This window comes from Phyllosticta citriasiana, assembly GCF_038021145.1.
Source record: "Phyllosticta citriasiana strain CBS 120426 chromosome Unknown IWZ02scaffold_3, whole genome shotgun sequence".
In the NCBI taxonomy this organism is placed as follows: domain Eukaryota; kingdom Fungi; phylum Ascomycota; class Dothideomycetes; order Botryosphaeriales; family Phyllostictaceae; genus Phyllosticta; species Phyllosticta citriasiana.
The window spans coordinates 1,391,399-1,406,629 of NW_027117280.1; the positions used below are offsets into that span (position 1 = coordinate 1,391,399).

At 55.2% G+C, this 15,231-nt stretch overlaps 6 protein-coding genes across 6 annotated transcripts; 2 read left to right on the plus strand and 4 right to left on the minus strand.

Annotated features, from left to right (window-relative positions):
- Positions 1-763: 763 nt before the first annotated feature.
- IWZ02DRAFT_182543 (uncharacterized protein) lies at positions 764-5,217 on the minus strand. The gene is made up of 4 exons (XM_066762318.1): positions 4,065-5,217; positions 3,937-4,008; positions 3,666-3,884; positions 764-3,616 (listed from the first exon to the last, which is right to left on the minus strand). The coding sequence occupies exons 1-4, from the start codon at positions 5,017-5,019 to the stop codon at positions 1,086-1,088; spliced, it is 3,777 nt and encodes a 1,258-aa protein (XP_066625322.1). The 5' UTR covers positions 5,020-5,217; the 3' UTR covers positions 764-1,085.
- Positions 5,218-5,980: 763 nt separating this feature from the next.
- On the plus strand, positions 5,981-7,089 carry IWZ02DRAFT_444573 (Isochorismatase-like protein). Its single transcript, XM_066767110.1, has 6 exons — positions 5,981-6,065; positions 6,120-6,135; positions 6,206-6,291; positions 6,400-6,538; positions 6,585-6,848; positions 6,903-7,089. Exons 1-6 carry the CDS (start codon positions 6,038-6,040, stop codon positions 6,979-6,981), a joined length of 612 nt encoding a protein of 203 aa, XP_066625323.1. The 5' UTR covers positions 5,981-6,037; the 3' UTR covers positions 6,982-7,089.
- Positions 7,090-7,393: 304 nt separating this feature from the next.
- On the plus strand, positions 7,394-8,392 carry IWZ02DRAFT_182570 (uncharacterized protein). Its single transcript, XM_066762319.1, has 2 exons — positions 7,394-7,611; positions 7,678-8,392. The coding sequence occupies exons 1-2, from the start codon at positions 7,571-7,573 to the stop codon at positions 8,111-8,113; spliced, it is 477 nt and encodes a 158-aa protein (XP_066625324.1). The 5' UTR covers positions 7,394-7,570; the 3' UTR covers positions 8,114-8,392.
- IWZ02DRAFT_514548 (uncharacterized protein) lies at positions 8,025-9,095 on the minus strand (the record flags this gene model as incomplete). Its single annotated transcript, XM_066770617.1, has 2 exons — positions 8,025-8,564; positions 8,790-9,095. 2 exons carry the CDS (start codon positions 9,093-9,095, stop codon positions 8,400-8,402), a joined length of 471 nt encoding a protein of 156 aa, XP_066625325.1. The 3' UTR covers positions 8,025-8,399.
- A 567-nt stretch (positions 9,096-9,662) lies between these two features.
- Positions 9,663-11,463, minus strand: IWZ02DRAFT_182803 (FAD-linked oxidoreductase-like protein). Its single transcript, XM_066762320.1, has 2 exons — positions 10,454-11,463; positions 9,663-10,401 (listed from the first exon to the last, which is right to left on the minus strand). Exons 1-2 carry the CDS (start codon positions 11,344-11,346, stop codon positions 9,831-9,833), a joined length of 1,464 nt encoding a protein of 487 aa, XP_066625326.1. The 5' UTR covers positions 11,347-11,463; the 3' UTR covers positions 9,663-9,830.
- A 1,694-nt stretch (positions 11,464-13,157) lies between these two features.
- IWZ02DRAFT_182853 (diacylglycerol acyltransferase DGAT2) lies at positions 13,158-15,198 on the minus strand. The gene is made up of 4 exons (XM_066762321.1): positions 14,694-15,198; positions 14,597-14,637; positions 13,541-14,543; positions 13,158-13,487 (listed from the first exon to the last, which is right to left on the minus strand). Exons 1-4 carry the CDS (start codon positions 14,977-14,979, stop codon positions 13,273-13,275), a joined length of 1,545 nt encoding a protein of 514 aa, XP_066625327.1. The 5' UTR covers positions 14,980-15,198; the 3' UTR covers positions 13,158-13,272.
- Between the last annotated feature and the right edge of the window lie 33 nt (positions 15,199-15,231).

Genomic DNA, 15,231 nt, shown 5'->3' on the forward strand with positions numbered 1-15,231 from the left:
CCATGACGAGTGCCGCACTCCTTCTTGGTCCACCGGAGAGCCACGTAATCCGCAGTCCAGCCATCGCCAGTTCGTCAGTCAGTCCTTGCGATCCGTGCCCCGCAACGCGCCATGCCATGTGCTGATGATGCTAGTGTACGTATGTCTCTTGATGCAGGGTGTTCGCAAAGCTCAGAAGACTTCGTAGACGAACGACCAGAAAAGGAAGAGATAACAGAGAAACGAAATAGAGAAAAGCAAGCTGGTATCTCAATCTCATTCGTATCATGGTCGTCAGCAAAGATGTTGATTTCCAGATTGTACAATAGGACGATGATGATATGCGTCCAAGCCCGTCCGGGAACCGGAAAGTTGCGCGTGAAAAATTTAAGTTATTCCACCCCTAAACACCACACCATCCGTGCGTTCCGCATGCTGTCCAAGCTGGCGGCCAGGCCCTAAGGACAGAGCGTTTATGTGTATCTGCCATTGTGGTGATGATTTCCATCGTAGAGCATTTCAAGGCTTGTGCCGTACGTCCGTGATGGCGTATGCTGTGCTTCTGTAAAACTTTTTAAGATTTTTCGTCGGCCTCTAATGCTTTGTGAGTTCCTCTTTCCCATTTTTCTTTTTCTTTTTCTTTTTTTGAAAAAACAGTCGTGTTCACCATTTCTACGACCGTTAAATGCAATCATGCATGCCAACGCTTTCCACACATTTTTTGTCGCTTTTTGGCTTTTCTTTCTTATTCTCCACGGCCACGGCGCAGGCTCTACGCCTCACTGCGTCCTCCAGCTGCCCGTTGTGCCATCCCTTACGTCATCTGCAGCCAGCAAGATAATCCTGACACGAATTGTCCCCTGGGGATGGAAGCGCCGTCCAGATTTCGATGGCGGTTGGTCTCTGCTGAAGAGATGAATCTGAGTTGATCCAAGGTCCCTGCGTGTGCACAAATGGCCACCAGCACCTACACTTGACATGCTCCAATATGCGGCATGGCCAATCCAGATGACTTTGCCAACATGATTGTTCCAGCGTAAGGCAGAACTTTGATCTTGGGTCGATCGACCTGCTTGAAGTTGTCGAGTATTCCAAGAAAAGTGGATTTAGCCCCCTTTTCTTTCAGCTTCGTTGGCAGGGGGGAGTTCTCCGCCAGACTTGCTGGCATTTGACTTGGCACGCCTGCGTCCTCCCTTCTTGCCACTGCCACTCTTTTGCCAACCCGAGTGGTTTCCTCCCGATACGCCCTTGTTAGCCCCTTTGTCATGAAAGGAAGGACTGTCCTTTTTCGAATGTTGCACTTGCTTGGGTAGCTGCGCGACCGGAGGACTTGAGCGTGAATCCAGAGGCCTTTCAGCGTTCGTCGCAACGTATTCGCCGCCTACGGCCAGACCGTTTGTGGGGTGCGAAGCTGTCACGGTCCGGCTGGCTGTCGGTGAAGGCGTCCGTGTTTCTTGAACAGGCGAAAGCATCGGCAAAGCCGATGGTTGGACAACATGAGGAGCAAGGGTGAAGGGATCCATTTGCGGGACGCCATTGTTCGGGTGTTTGATACGCCAGGGTGGGATACTGGAAGATTGACCTTTTGGTGACACACTGCCAGGGGAATGGTGACCACCATCTCCATTCGTTGTTGGATAGGCCGATGACACGGCAGGACCCGCAGAAGTGTATCTTCCGCCCACACTACGAGGGGCATTGTAAGACAAATCATCATTGGATCCATCATCTTCGCGGGAAAAGTGACGTCTCAAGACCTCATTAGCGTAGAGCTGGTACTGCTGTTCTTGCATGGGCATTTCCATCGGGAATGGCTCATCGGGGCGCTGCGAGACTCCGTTTACCGATGGTATCGAATCGCGGTCCGTGACTGCACCTGAATCGATGCCATCAGCAGGGAGTTTCTGCTCTTTCCCCTGGGATGCACGGTAGGAGCCATTCACAATCACGGGTCCCGACTCGACTGGAGGCGGCTGCGCCGTGACAGGCTTCTCAATTTGAGGTAGTGGTCCGGATGTCGCCAGCGTAGATCGTAGTCCGGTCGAAGTGCTCCTAGAGTGATTCCTCTCGCGAGGGGGAGAAGGTGACCGGGACACTTGCAGCGAAGCCGGTGGCCGCTGGACTTCGGAATCCTGTGACATTCGTTTTCGACGTTGGGCCAACTCCTGGAATGTTGGTATTTGAGAGACTGAATAGTCCTGGAGCGGATGTGAGCGAAATTGTGGAGACTCGCTCATAAAGTAGCCAAGGTATTCCTTTGGAGAGCCATTTTGGGCCGGTTCGCGAACGACCCCCAAGCCCTGAGCCTGAACTGGAAATTCTACGGGTTGCGGCTGAGCATGTCGAAGGTCTTGGGATGACCGTGCAATCGGATAGGCCATGATGTGAGGCGGGTATCCCGGTATTGGTGGGTAATTTGGTATCAAGAAACCACCATTTTGGTCCGGTCTCGCCGGCTGTGAGTGAGATCTTACAGCGCTGTTTGCAGAGCTCTCTGCAACCGATGCGCGATGCACCCCACGCCGTACGTTGGGAACACTCAGTGGAAGTGAAGGGGAAGACGGATTTGTTCGGACGCCATCCTGAGAGTTTGTCTGAACCATCGGTTGGGGATGATCATATGGGGGATATGCGTAAATGTACCCAGGTGGCATGATGGGCGCTGTTGCAGGTGGATCATTGGGATCCCGTGTCGCATGAATCGTCGCGTACTGAGTTTTTGGCGGAGATCCATGGCTCGAGCCGTTTCTGGCTTGAGCCTGCGCTTGCGCCACTGCATGAGCGTGTGCAGCTCGAGCCTGCGCTTGCGCAAAGAGCTGAGCCTTCAAGTTGTGCTGCTGCATTTCCAGCATCTGGTATTGCTTGTAAAGCTGCTCATGCAACGACGCCCCTGTCGTTGCAGCAAAATAATCCGGGGCGGCTCCAGTCAACGGAGGACTGAGGAAAGGGTAGCCATTAGTGTAAGGCGGTGCTCCAGATGTTCTCCTGTCACCCTGACCATTTCGTTGGTTGTAGTGATGCCTCCCCCCGCGTCCGCCGCCCCCATTGCGCCCGGAACGTCTTGAGGGGGAGGTGCTGTGTGTCAAGGTGGGTTTAGGAGCCGGTGGAGGCTTTTGAAATATTGTCCTCTCCTCTTTCGGGTACACATATTGCTCGCAGGCCTTTTCAAGTTGCCCACCGTCTGCAAGATAATCAAAGGCCTGGCGGATTTCCAAATGGATACCACGGAACGCGTAATCGTCAGCCGAGTTTCCAAGATTCCGGGAAGTGTTGAACGGCTCCTCAACACACAATCGGTAGCGACCCTCTTTCGTTCCCCCGGTGAGATCCCAGCCTTTTTCTCGTCTTGTCAGGACCCGCCCTTGCCGGACAGAGATGACATCCTCCTCGTACTCAAACTCGTGTCCGTACAGACGAAAAAAGTGAAACAAAAGTTGACCCAAAGTCTCCTTGTTAGCCTCTCCAAAGCCGCGGATTTGGTCGAGATCATCAAAGAATCCCGACTCCTCGCCAGTTTCTGTCGGGTGCTTCTCAAACGGCATCAGGTGGAGCGAGGGCAGGATTGGTGGATTTCTCGTCTGGAGAAAATTCAACACCATACAAATCCACGTGTATGAGCTAAGTGTCCCACCCAGAGCTATGCGGATATAAGCTTATGCCAGGCAGAATGTTTGTAGAGGACGTACCAGCGTCGTTCAATATTCGCCGTTTGGTCCAGTGCTTAACGATCATTGTAAGCGGGCGGACGCGGTCGTCAATTTGGACGTAAGTCTTAATCATGCGCGTGTTTTCCAGCGCAAGTGTATTGTTGACGTTCATGTCACAAGCCAGTTCGAGCTCTGGATCCCACACCTTGACAATGGGAACCTTTGCGGACGCGACACAAACCACCTTGCTCATGCCATCTGAGCCTCGATTAGCGGGTTTGACTGGACCAACGTAGCGGTTGGCACCTACGTTTTGCTAGCGCCTCCGCCAACATATGCACACTTTCCAGCTTCCTCATGGGGGTTTGAATGCAAATATCAACTGCAAACCGTCGTCAGTCGCCTCCGCGTTTCAGTCACCACACATGGAATACATACCGTCAGATTCGGTGGTACATAGCAGGTTACCAGAGGAGCCAAAGACATGAACCTTGAACTCGTTCCCTGGCCACTCGCTATGCAGAATACGGCTGAGCTTTTCCACAAGCCTTCGCCGCCTGTCTTGGCTTTCACCAGAAGGCAATAATCGGTCGTACAATTCCCTCATGTCGCCACTGAGTTTCTCGTCCTCGTCAGGATTAAGGCTAGCCTTAGGCGGCACCACAGCCTTTTCAAGCATGTCTGAGTTTTCGTACGGTATGCGGCGGCGACCAAAGGCGATTCCAGTCTCGTATTTGCACTTGTAGGGCTGTTTCCGCAGCGATGGCAGAGGGCCGTTGGCTTCGCTCGAGACTGATCTGGGCGAATGGTTTCCGAGGACACCATTTGGCGAAGGGGTTCTCGAGCGGAAGGCGAGGTCGCGCGCATGTTGGTGTGGTGTCGATGGAACGGAGTTTGAGTGGTGCGAGGTCATTGGTGGGCGAGGGGGAAGGGTCGACTTGACCCCCTCAGTACCCCTACTCGACATGTTGGGTGCGGTGTCTGACGTCACCTGCGATGAACCGCTTGTAGCACGCTCCGCCGCGACGTTATTCCCATCGAGTTGTTGTGGAGACTTGGTTGACTTTGCGTAGGCTTTGTTGGTATTGTGCGGAGGCCCCGAAGCCGAAGGCCCGGGAAGCTGTTCTTGAGACACGGTGATGGCGGGTGGAGGGAGTGGACGGAGAGGTCTGGAGGAGAGGTCGTGGGCGTGGACAGACCGGAGTAAGGTGTGGTAGTCCAGCAAATGTGATTGCGCGGGCGGCGAGACGAGGTGCGGATGCGGTGCCGAAGTGAGTTGGTCCAGCGGCAGGGAATGACCTGAGTTTACCCGGCGCGTCAAGAGATGGTCCCGGGTATCCAAGATGCTATAGTGATGGCCTGGGTCTGGTTCAGTATTGGTGTATTCGCCCATAAACGGAGGCGGGTCGACGGATCGCGAGGTAGTGGAGGAGCGGTGGGGAGGAGGGCGAGGGCAGGTCGACGACGGCGAAGGAATTGCGTACCGGTCGCGAGGCGGAGAAGAATCGGGCCACGACAGAGGGTGTGGAATTGTCAGAGGCGCGCGATGGTGTGCGGAGCGAGTGAAGGGATGTGGACGGAGGACGGCAAGTCGTGGAGACGCTCTGGAGCCGCTTGCCCCTGCTGAGTGGGCGGAGGAGCGTACAGACGATGGTGGCAGCACACGGCGGCTGAAACGAGGGCAGGCAGAGTGCGCACACCTCGTTCGGACGGAGGTGTGGATGGAGGAGGAGGAGGAGGAGGAGGAGGAGGAAGAGGAGGAAGAGGGCAGCAGTGGACAAGTCGAGGCTCAGAGAGTGGCAAGCAGGCTATGGGGGAGAGGGGGAGGATGTGCGGGCAGAGGGTGGTGAGGGATGGGTTTGATAGTCGTAATGCACACAGCGCTCTCGCTAAGTTGCGGGCAGTCAGTGCAGAGCAAGCCGGAATTACGGGAGCAACGAGTTACACCTAGAAAAGACGCAGAAAGCCTGAATGTCTAGAAGGGGAGAATCAAGGGTCTGGCACGCCAGGACGACAGCGCTTGGCCCCCCAGGAGCAGCCCATCATCAACCGTCCAGTCCAGTGCAGCGGCAGAGGTCATGGCTCCGCCGACTGAGAAGAAAGCCGCCGCCGGGCCCCGCCCACAGCACAAAGAAACGAGGCAATCAATGGCGTCGGTGCCACAAAGCAGCTGAAGGGACAGACAGCCTCGACGGGAGAAAGCAACCATGACATGGCTCTTCCGTGATGGATGGATGCTGTGAATAACAACATTGAATCAATGCATGATGCGTTTCACGCCCCCCCCTCATCGCTCTCCGCACGTGAAGCTATTCTGGGACCACCCGACGGCAGCGACCGCCCAACGGCTAGCCTTCCTGGTCACCGTCTTAACTGAACTCTCACACCTCACTGTCATTCAGGTCATCAACATGGCTGCCGCTCCGCTCCGCACCTTGAGTGAGTCGCCTGCTGACTCCCTCCCTCTATCCGCTGACACCGCTCCCAAATTAGGAAACACGGCCTTGTTGTACGTCAACTCAACTGCTACCATGATGGCCTACTATCATTCTGGCACTGACTCTTGCCTGCCATGTCAGCATCTGCGACTTGCAGGAAAAATTCCGCCCTGCCATCCATGAATTTCCCAGGGTCATCGCTACTGCCCAAAAGATGCTGAGAGCTAGTAAATCGTCCCTGTTCTTGGCCTTCTCCTGGTGGAACGTGGCTCATAACCACCCTGGTCTCCTTCCGCTCTGCGTTCCCTAGCACTGTAGTGACCAAGCGACTGCAGGCCAAATTCTCGACATCCCCGTCTTTGCCACCACGCAGAATCGCGCTCGGCTGGGCGAGACGTGCTCAGATCTTCGACTGGACGTTCCAGGCGGTTTTGCAACAAAGATCCACGCCGACAAGACGCTGTTCTCCATGTGGTAGGGCTGAACTCTTGCTTCGCCCCAATCGCTGCTGACCCCTCAGGACCCCCGAAGTCAAGACCTTCTTTTCTTCCGGCCAGAAGCATGCAATCGTCATTGTCGGCATTGAATCTCATATTTGTGTCCTGCAAACGACCCTTGACCTCTTGCGCGAAGGCCACAAGGTTTACGTGCTCGCTGATGGCGTGTCCAGCTGCAACAAGGAAGAAGTCCCAATTGCCCTGGCAAGACTGAGGGCCGAAGGAGCCGTCATCACGACGAGCGAAAGCTTTATTTACGAGCGCATGGGCGACGCAGGAATCGCCGGGTATGACGAGATTACCGACATGTTGAACCGGGTCCCGCACTGACGCTCGAGCAGGTTTAAGGAAATGGCCAATCTGGTCAAGGAGACCAAGGAAAGCACTTCGCAGACGCTCCAAGCACTGCGCAAGTTCTGAGGCGCAGCGAGCACAATCTCAGAGTGAAGCCATGTCTTGACGTGTTTGAACAGTTGGCAGGCGACTGTTTTTTAGAGGTAGACTACGTATCCTTGAAATGATGATGCTTTGTCGTTGAACTTGTTCCTGGTCGATTTCTGGGGCCACACAGCGACAAGTCGGACAGAGGACCAGCAGCGGCCAGCGAGAGATTGCGCCGCGCAAGCTTGTCATGGCGGATGGCGTGCAGCACATGCACCGTCTTCTCTCAGTCGCAGCATTCGAGTCTCGCGCTCACACAGCCGTGTCTTGAACGTCTTCCTCATCTCGTCTGAGCTCATCGGCTCTCGGACATTAGCCCCATCCGCCGCGGAATTTCGTCCGTCGCTAGTGTCGCTTGTCTTACTTACCTGTGCCCCATGGACAGGTGAGGAGGCATGACGGGAAGCGCGCCCGTGCTGCTTACCTTGAATGCAGCAGCTTCGAAACGTGGAGAACCGAGCCGAACGACATCCCCGAAACCACTATTTACAGGCCAATTGCCCCGAGTGATATCACAGGTCATCTCTCCATCACTCACCGAGCCGATTCGCAGACTTGCACGATACCAATGGCGCCTCTCATGACCATCGACATCCCCAAGGAGTATGGGTAAGCATTGCTCAGCGTTGCCTCCAATCTACCACCTGTGCCAGTTCCTTACCTACAGCTGTGCAGCTACGTGCTCTTCACGGCCACGGGGTCGCTCTTCCTCAGCACCTGGCACGCGTTCCGCGTAAGCCCCTTCCGCAAGGCTGCCGGCGTCCCCTACCCAAACCAATACGCCACGGAAGAACAGATACGCTCCGAGACCGACGCCAACAAGCAAAAGGCGATGTATCTCTTCAACTGCGCGCAGCGGGCGCACTACAACTTCATCGAGAACCACACGTCGTTCCTGACGGCCCTGTTCGTGGCGGGCATCAAGTACCCCGTCGCCTCGAGCGTCATGGGCGCGCTGTGGGGCGTCGGCCGCGTCTTGTACGCCACGGGATACACGCGCAAGGACAAGGAGAACGGAAAGGGTAGGGTGTTGGGCGTCTGGGCCTCGCTGATACAGATTGGTCTCCTAGGCATGGCGGCCAAGGTTGGATTTGACATTGCGACGGCTTAAACACCTGTCGCGATTGACACGAAGACATGGTGTATGATACGAGCATGGCGCGACAAAAAAGAACAATGGTCCAATGTCAAGAAGCGTTCCTGCATTTTGCCAGCGCATCGTCTACTCATTTATTTCATGGAGGAGGTGGTGGTGGTGGTCGACTTCGACGACGACGCTTTTTCCTGCAAGAACCTGACGAGCAGGAGATTGGACTGGTCAGCCTCTGACACACACATCACGACAGACACGAAGGAAAAGGCACGGGGGCCGAAAGTCCAAGCCATCGCTGTTGTACTCACGCCGCAATGTCAATCCGGTCCCTCTCGCTCTCGACCCCCTTGAACGGCTTCTTAGACCCGGGGACGTAGCCTCGACAGTCGGCCAAGTACTCAACCTGCAATGGCGCAGCGGCGGCGGCGGCGTCCAAATCAGCACGGTCTTTTCTTTTTTCCTCTAACAGCTGGTGCCGTCGAGAGCCAATCAAGGTGAAGAAAATAACAAAACAGCAGGAATCCAGAGCGTGTTCTCGACACGCCACACACTTTGCTTCTCTTTCACTCTCGCTCTCACGCTCTAGTCTCACCCCATCCTTTCCCCCAGAAAACCCAAGAAAAAATAAAATCATAGAAAAAAAAAAAAAAAAAACCAAGACTCAAGAAGGAAAAAGAAAAAAGCGCTAGCTCACCAACGTGTCCCTCCCCCACACGACGCCGCCATCGCCATCGCCAACCCGTCTCATGGCCTCGCTCGGCCTGCTCCCGGGTATCCGCCCCGCTCGCGTGCCGTACGCCGCATCGAGCGTCGGGCCAAACTTGTGCGGCTGGCCCCGCTCCACGTTGTGACAGTGCGCGCACGCGGCGGCGAAGAGGGTCGCCCCGCGGACTGCGCTGCCGTCGCTTGTGCCGCTGATGCTGCTGATTGTGGAAGAGGATTCGGTGGGCGTTGGGGAGAGGGCGTCCAGGGTTGGTTGTTGCTCGATGGGCGATTCCATGGGTGGTGGAGTTCGTGGGTGGTCCGTGGGTGAGGTGCGGCTGTAGGTAGGTAGGATAGAATGTGGGATGCGGGAGGTGAGCGTGTTGCCTTATACTTTGCGGGGAGGGGTTGGCTGTTGGTCGTGTGCTGCATGCGGAGAAAGAGTGAGTATCACACCACGTCAGGTTAGGAGTCGGACGAGGTGGTAGTGAAGAGATTGGATTTGGAAGGTCAAGATGGGTGCGCGACCGCGAGAGTGGTTGGTGTGTGCGACTATGATGTCGGTGTAGGTAGGTAGGTAGGTATCTTGGAGGTGTGGAGGGGCATGGATACATGCATTCGGGTTGCTTTGTCGTCTTGATTTGACCGCACGTCACTGGAGCAGAAATTCTGGAAAGCATGGCCTTGGCTTGCGACATGTAGAACCAATCAGTCAGCCTTGTTGGTCCATCCTTTCAGCTGTTTGCAAATCATGCGACGGAGCCTCCGTGTGTGTTTGCTTGATAGTCGTGTCTTGCCGTTGGTACATAGTCTTCTTGGATATTTAACGCCGGGAATATGCGGTAACCCTCCGTATGCACAGCAAACCAAACCCCGTAACTCCGTGCTAGACAATCATCGCTTTCCCGATCCCTTGGAAGCATCGCTCAATCGTTTACAACACCGCCATGCTCAAAGCCGAATGCTGCCGCCATAACCCTTTCGTTATAAACCGTAAAAACGTCAAACCGAATGAGCGGCTCTACCGCATCAATCAAGCCCTCTTCGCAGCAGGGCCCCACCTCCTCTTCAGCTCATTCCAGAACAGCGCGCGCGAGTCGCGAGCGCAGGCGACGGCATCGCGGTTCTCCTCGGCCCGGCGCGCCAGGTACATGATGCACTCTTGCATGGTTCCCCAGGTAACGTACTTGTAGACGCCGCAGTCACCCTGGACGAAGCCGGCTTCAGGGTCCGCTTCAGTCAGCGACAGCGACAGCTCGTCGGCCATGCCCATGAGCTGGCTGAAGACGACGTCGGCGACGGGCTGGCCAGCGCTCGCCTGCTGCTGGCGCAGCGCGCGAATCTTGCGGATCGAGGTCGCGTTGTGCGAGCCGATGACGGTGCTAACCTTGATGGACGGCCGGGGGCTGGCCGTGTGGTAGGTTGCGAGCTTCTCGGCGGCGGCGTCGAATGCGGCGTCCGTGTCGGCCTTGGTGTCATGGATGGCGTTGCGGGGATCAGATCCAAGGTACGCGCCGCGGACAATCTTGGCTCCAAAGTTGAAGTTGCGCGATTCAGCCGTGGCGAGGTGCTGGGCCAGGATGCTGGGAGAGGCCTTGAGGTACCTATTTCGACGTCAGGTGATTGCTGGCCCGACTATTTGCGAGGTTGCCTTACATTTGGTAAGTGTTGAAGATGACGACATTGTCACCCTTGTTGTACTTCTCCATCATGTCCATGGTCCAGCGGTCGATGGCCGCCTGCTGACATTGGTGCTCTGCATCCACCAGAATCTTAACTCCCTTCTGATGGGCGGCTTCGCAGACCTTGTCAAGTGCGTCGGCAAAAACTTCGTCCGGCTTGACGTTGTTCTTCTCCAGCATCTCAACAACCCTGGTGCCAGCTCCGGAAAACTTGATGGCAACATAGTCACCGGCCGGTGCATAGGCAATTCCCTTGACAGTTCCATCAAGCCATTGGCCAACCTGTTGCTCGTGCAGGGCCTGTGCCTGAGCGGCCTGTTCAGCGCCAGACTTGACCGAGAGGCCTGGCATCTCAACCTCCTTGGCATAGTTGAGGATGACGCCCTTGTAGCCCAGTTTCCTCAGGTCCTCGACGGTGCGTGCGATTTCCGACTTGGTGGCACCAGCGCAATAGTGCACGTAGAAAAAGTAGTAGAGGGCCTGGCGCAGCACGGGCGCCTTGGTGATGAAGTTGGAGTAGCGCTTGAGGAAGAAGAGGAAAAAGGAAAGGACCGGGGGAATGGCGGAAATGTTTTGGATGAGGAGGTTCCGGAGAAGTGCGGGAGTAGGCAGCTTTGCGAGGACGTTTTTTTGCTGGAACTGAGGATTCGCGGGCGGAGTTGTGGCCGTTATGGACTGATAGCCAGCCGCTGGCGCGGCGGCGGCGGCCTGGCGCGGATATGTCGCAGTGCGCACTGGGGTCTTGTTCGAGAATCTGGCATACTGGATGTGACCACCAGCGACTGGTCGAGAGGAAGCGACGAAAATCCGGTGCTGGACCAGTGTTGGCTTTGTTGACACAGCGCGGGTGTTGCGGAGGGCGAGCATTTCGTTGACTAGCGAGCTGATGGTCGAATCGGATGCGGATGTTGAGTGAATCAACCACAACGACCAAAAGAATCCGGGGAGCGCAACGACGGTAGCACAAGCAGTGTCATTGTCTGTGGAAGGCCGTGGGATTTATAGAAGGTACTGGGCTTGAAGTTTGGCTCGTGGTGGCAGTCGACGGAGCAGTCCCGAAACTCTGGGCTGGTCCTGAGCTCGGCTACCCGCGGCGGCCCCATGACCGACACCGGAGTCGCAGTTGCGGGGAGACATGGTCAACACCACACCTACCATCTACCAATGTCTAGTTTCGGATTGTCAGAAATCCGATTTTGGTGGAGATGTTGCCATCCGGCCGCGGCCTTTGGGAGCTGCCCTCCGATGTCAAGCAGCTCGATGCACAGTCGGTTACACGGCGCGCTAACCCCTCTTGTCGTACGACGTGCAGCCGGCTCTGGTGTCCTCTTGACGCTGCGATGACGGTGCCGCGCTCGGCTCAACGTCCCTTGCAGAAGGCCGTACTTCACAAAGCCGAAATCAGGCTGGCACTGGCCAATCGTCGGGCCGGATTGCCATCTCGTGGCGGTGCGACATCACCAGCCGCATGAGATCAAATCCAGATAGAGTTGCACATGGAGCTTTCTGTGTTGACCTATCATTTTCCATGCCTTTCCTATGGCGCTACACACTACCCTACCCAAACCATTGCATCGTGTCGGTTCCCCAGAATTCTCAGCCACAAATCCTCCAACTAACGCCACACGCCACAACGTCTGGACAAGGCCTTGACAGATGGCGCTTGCCGGGGTTCATCTTGTTTGTTGTTTGCGACAAGACCCTTCGCAAACTTTTTGTTTGGCCGTGGGAGAGAAAACAGTCGAGATAGGAATGCATGTCTCGCCGCTCAGCCGCTGATCAGAAGGTGAAGCCTGGATGGAGAAGCACAAAGCAAGGAAATATTGTTCTACGGAAAGTATTTTCGGTTTTACTCAAGTGCCGCCTTGACACTTTGTATGACATCGTGTCCAGCTCTGGATTATACGAGTGCCGCAGTTTGTCAAGTGACCTGACCACCTGTTTTCACTCACATCGCCGTCTTTGCTTACTGACTGCTTTGGGAATAGCAGCTCACCTATCTACCTGCCATTCCCTTCCCTTCTCTAACGCTCCACACTCCGTACACGCGTGCGCGCATGCGCTAGGCTAACGGCCAACTCTGTCACCCAGTCTTCTCCTGTCAGGCCGCCCAAAACGAAACAAGACTGCAGGCAGGAAAATCAGAAGGGAAGGCAGAAGTGAAGAAAGAGATACCAGAAAACGGGCCAAAACAAAGGAACAGAACTGTTGATGCAGACCTCGAACCTGTCTGTACAAGATCACCATCAAGCGTCATTCAGTCAGAGATAGGCTAGCAGTTAGTTGCGCATTGTGGGAACGGGGAAAACGGGCGGGATGCAGTGTTGCGCCCGCTCGCTTACACGCGGAAACGCGAAATTAAAATCTGGGTAGGATTTTGACTTTGAACCATGTGCGAGCGAGCGGAGCGGGAAGCTTATTTGGACCAGCGGGCCGGCTGGTTTTCCTGGTGGCAGCACTAGCCAACAGAGGTCGTGGTGACAGTGATAACGGAGAAGGGAGTCGGGACATGGAAGGAGATGTGGTAAGCATGAGCAAGAGAGTGAGAAGGGGAGAAGAAGCATCAGCAGCAGATCCAATTCCTACACTCAAACGTGCAAAGCTATCGATCTCGCTAGCAAATCTCTTTCTCTCGACCTCTCTACCACACGGAGCTACAGCAAGAGCAGCAGCCTACTCCATTCCACAAACGCCTTGGGGATTGTAACAAGAAGAGCCTTTTTATAAGAAATGACGGAACGCCAAAGGAAATATGACTGCAAGCATCGAGAAGACTGCGTCGCGGAAACCTTCCTACTGCTGCCACAGGAGCGGTTTTCCAACGCTACCGTACTTGGCCTGCCAGGCAAAAAAATAAAGAAGGGCCGCCAGGGGCTGACCGACCAGGCAAAAGCTGATCCAGAAGGTGAGGTTGCCGATGACTTTGCCATTGACACCCTTCATGCGCGACAAGGGGTCTGTTATGACAACGAGGGGAATTTGAAACATCATTCCTGCGAAAGCGACGCCTGTCAAGAATTAGCAACTACTCCTTTGCCAAGTGCCAAAGAATGCTACTTACCAATGATATTGTGGGTTGGGACACCCACAAGCAGTTCATGAAGTGCTCCGGAGAAGAGAAAGACCATCATCAAGGCTAGAGACTTTGGACAACCTCGGCCAACAAGCGGCTGGTATACGTGTCTTCGCATGAATGTGGTAACAGGCTTGTTCCACATGGTCCAGTAGCTACGAATGCTAGGCGCGTTCCACCAATCGGTGTAGAATTCGCGGTCACCAAAGCACATGATTTCAGCCAGGGCGTTGAGGAACGAATGGAAGAGAACCATGAAGCCTGCCAACCAGCAGAAGACGGAAATCGTGGACAGTTTGAGCATACGCTCAAGAATTGAGACAAGGTCCAGAGTTGCAATCTTGTCCAAGGAATTCTTGAGCAGGGGCGAAGCATACTGCGCCGAGGCAATCCAGATGACTATGCTGAGGCCGATTGCTTCAGCGATGCGCTTGAAAACAAAGGGCCAGCGGATATTCTCGGTCCGAGGATACACGGGCTGATACACCAGTGTCGGCGCCCACCAAAAGTACATGAGATTTCTCAGGGCGATGTTCTTCGGGTAGGGACAGCTTTTGTACAATTCGGGCAGCGGGGCAGTATCTGAATCGTCAAGAAGAGCGTGGCGTAGGTCGCGATTGGTAAAAGCATAGGAACAGGTCTTGAGCCAGACAATGATGGCGTGCAGTTCGCAAACAGTCCCGATTCCAGGATGGTGAATATGGTAGTAGACGACTGTAGAAGCAATGATCAAGTTCAGCGTGGCATTGAGTCCATGAGCGAAGGCAACGAGTCCCCACGTTGATCGAAACTTGTCTCTCTTAGCCGCCACGTCCTCGGGGGATTCCGCTTTTTTGATTTGAGCTATGGCTCCTTTGGCCTGCTGGGCAGCAACCAGCTCGATTACGTAGGCAACGAATAGGTGGCAGGGCACGAGGAAGTAGAGGATGGAGCCGTAAATGACGTCTTGTCGGCGGTAGTCATGACAGCGAATGCAAATTAAGACGCCATACTAGATTAGAATTGGTCAGTGCTGAGGATAGCAGGCTACGTGGTTGTTCTTGCCTTGCGAAAGTTTTCAATCATCAATCGCAGGTTGGAGACAACTGAGCAAGGAAAATGTTAGCTCGCAGATTTGCCAGGGGTGGAGGGGCGAGCACACGTAGTACAAGGATCATGAGATTTCGAAACCCTACGAAGCTGGGTGGCTTTTCAGCATCCTGGCTGAGGCATGACGCCCTCACTTTGCGGTGGACGGCGACGACGTGATTGTATTTGGTGCCTGTTGGCAGTGGGGCGGAGCCGTTTGGGCTGCCGTTTGTGTGGCCACTGGTTTGAGTGTGGGCGGAGCCGTTGGGATTGGGTGAGGTGTCCGTGTATTGCTTTTCCGGTCGAGCGATAGGAATGTCTGTGGAGGTGGTAATAGCGGTCTCGATGCTCGAAGCCATTGGGGAAGCTTGGGTGGAGCTCGGGAACGAGAAGTGACAGAGGTGGCGAAGGCAGCGGCGGGACAGCCAGCAGACGGCGACGGATGGGTGGATATATATTGGGGGACGATTAGCGGGTGTAGGAAGAGGCGAAGTTGGTGATGCAGGTGAAGGAGTCAGCCATTTTAGAGCGACATTCCGGTGCAGACGGCAAGGCGGAGAAGGTAAATGGTTGAGCTCGCTCTCGACTGAGTGGAAGCTCCAGGGTCCCTG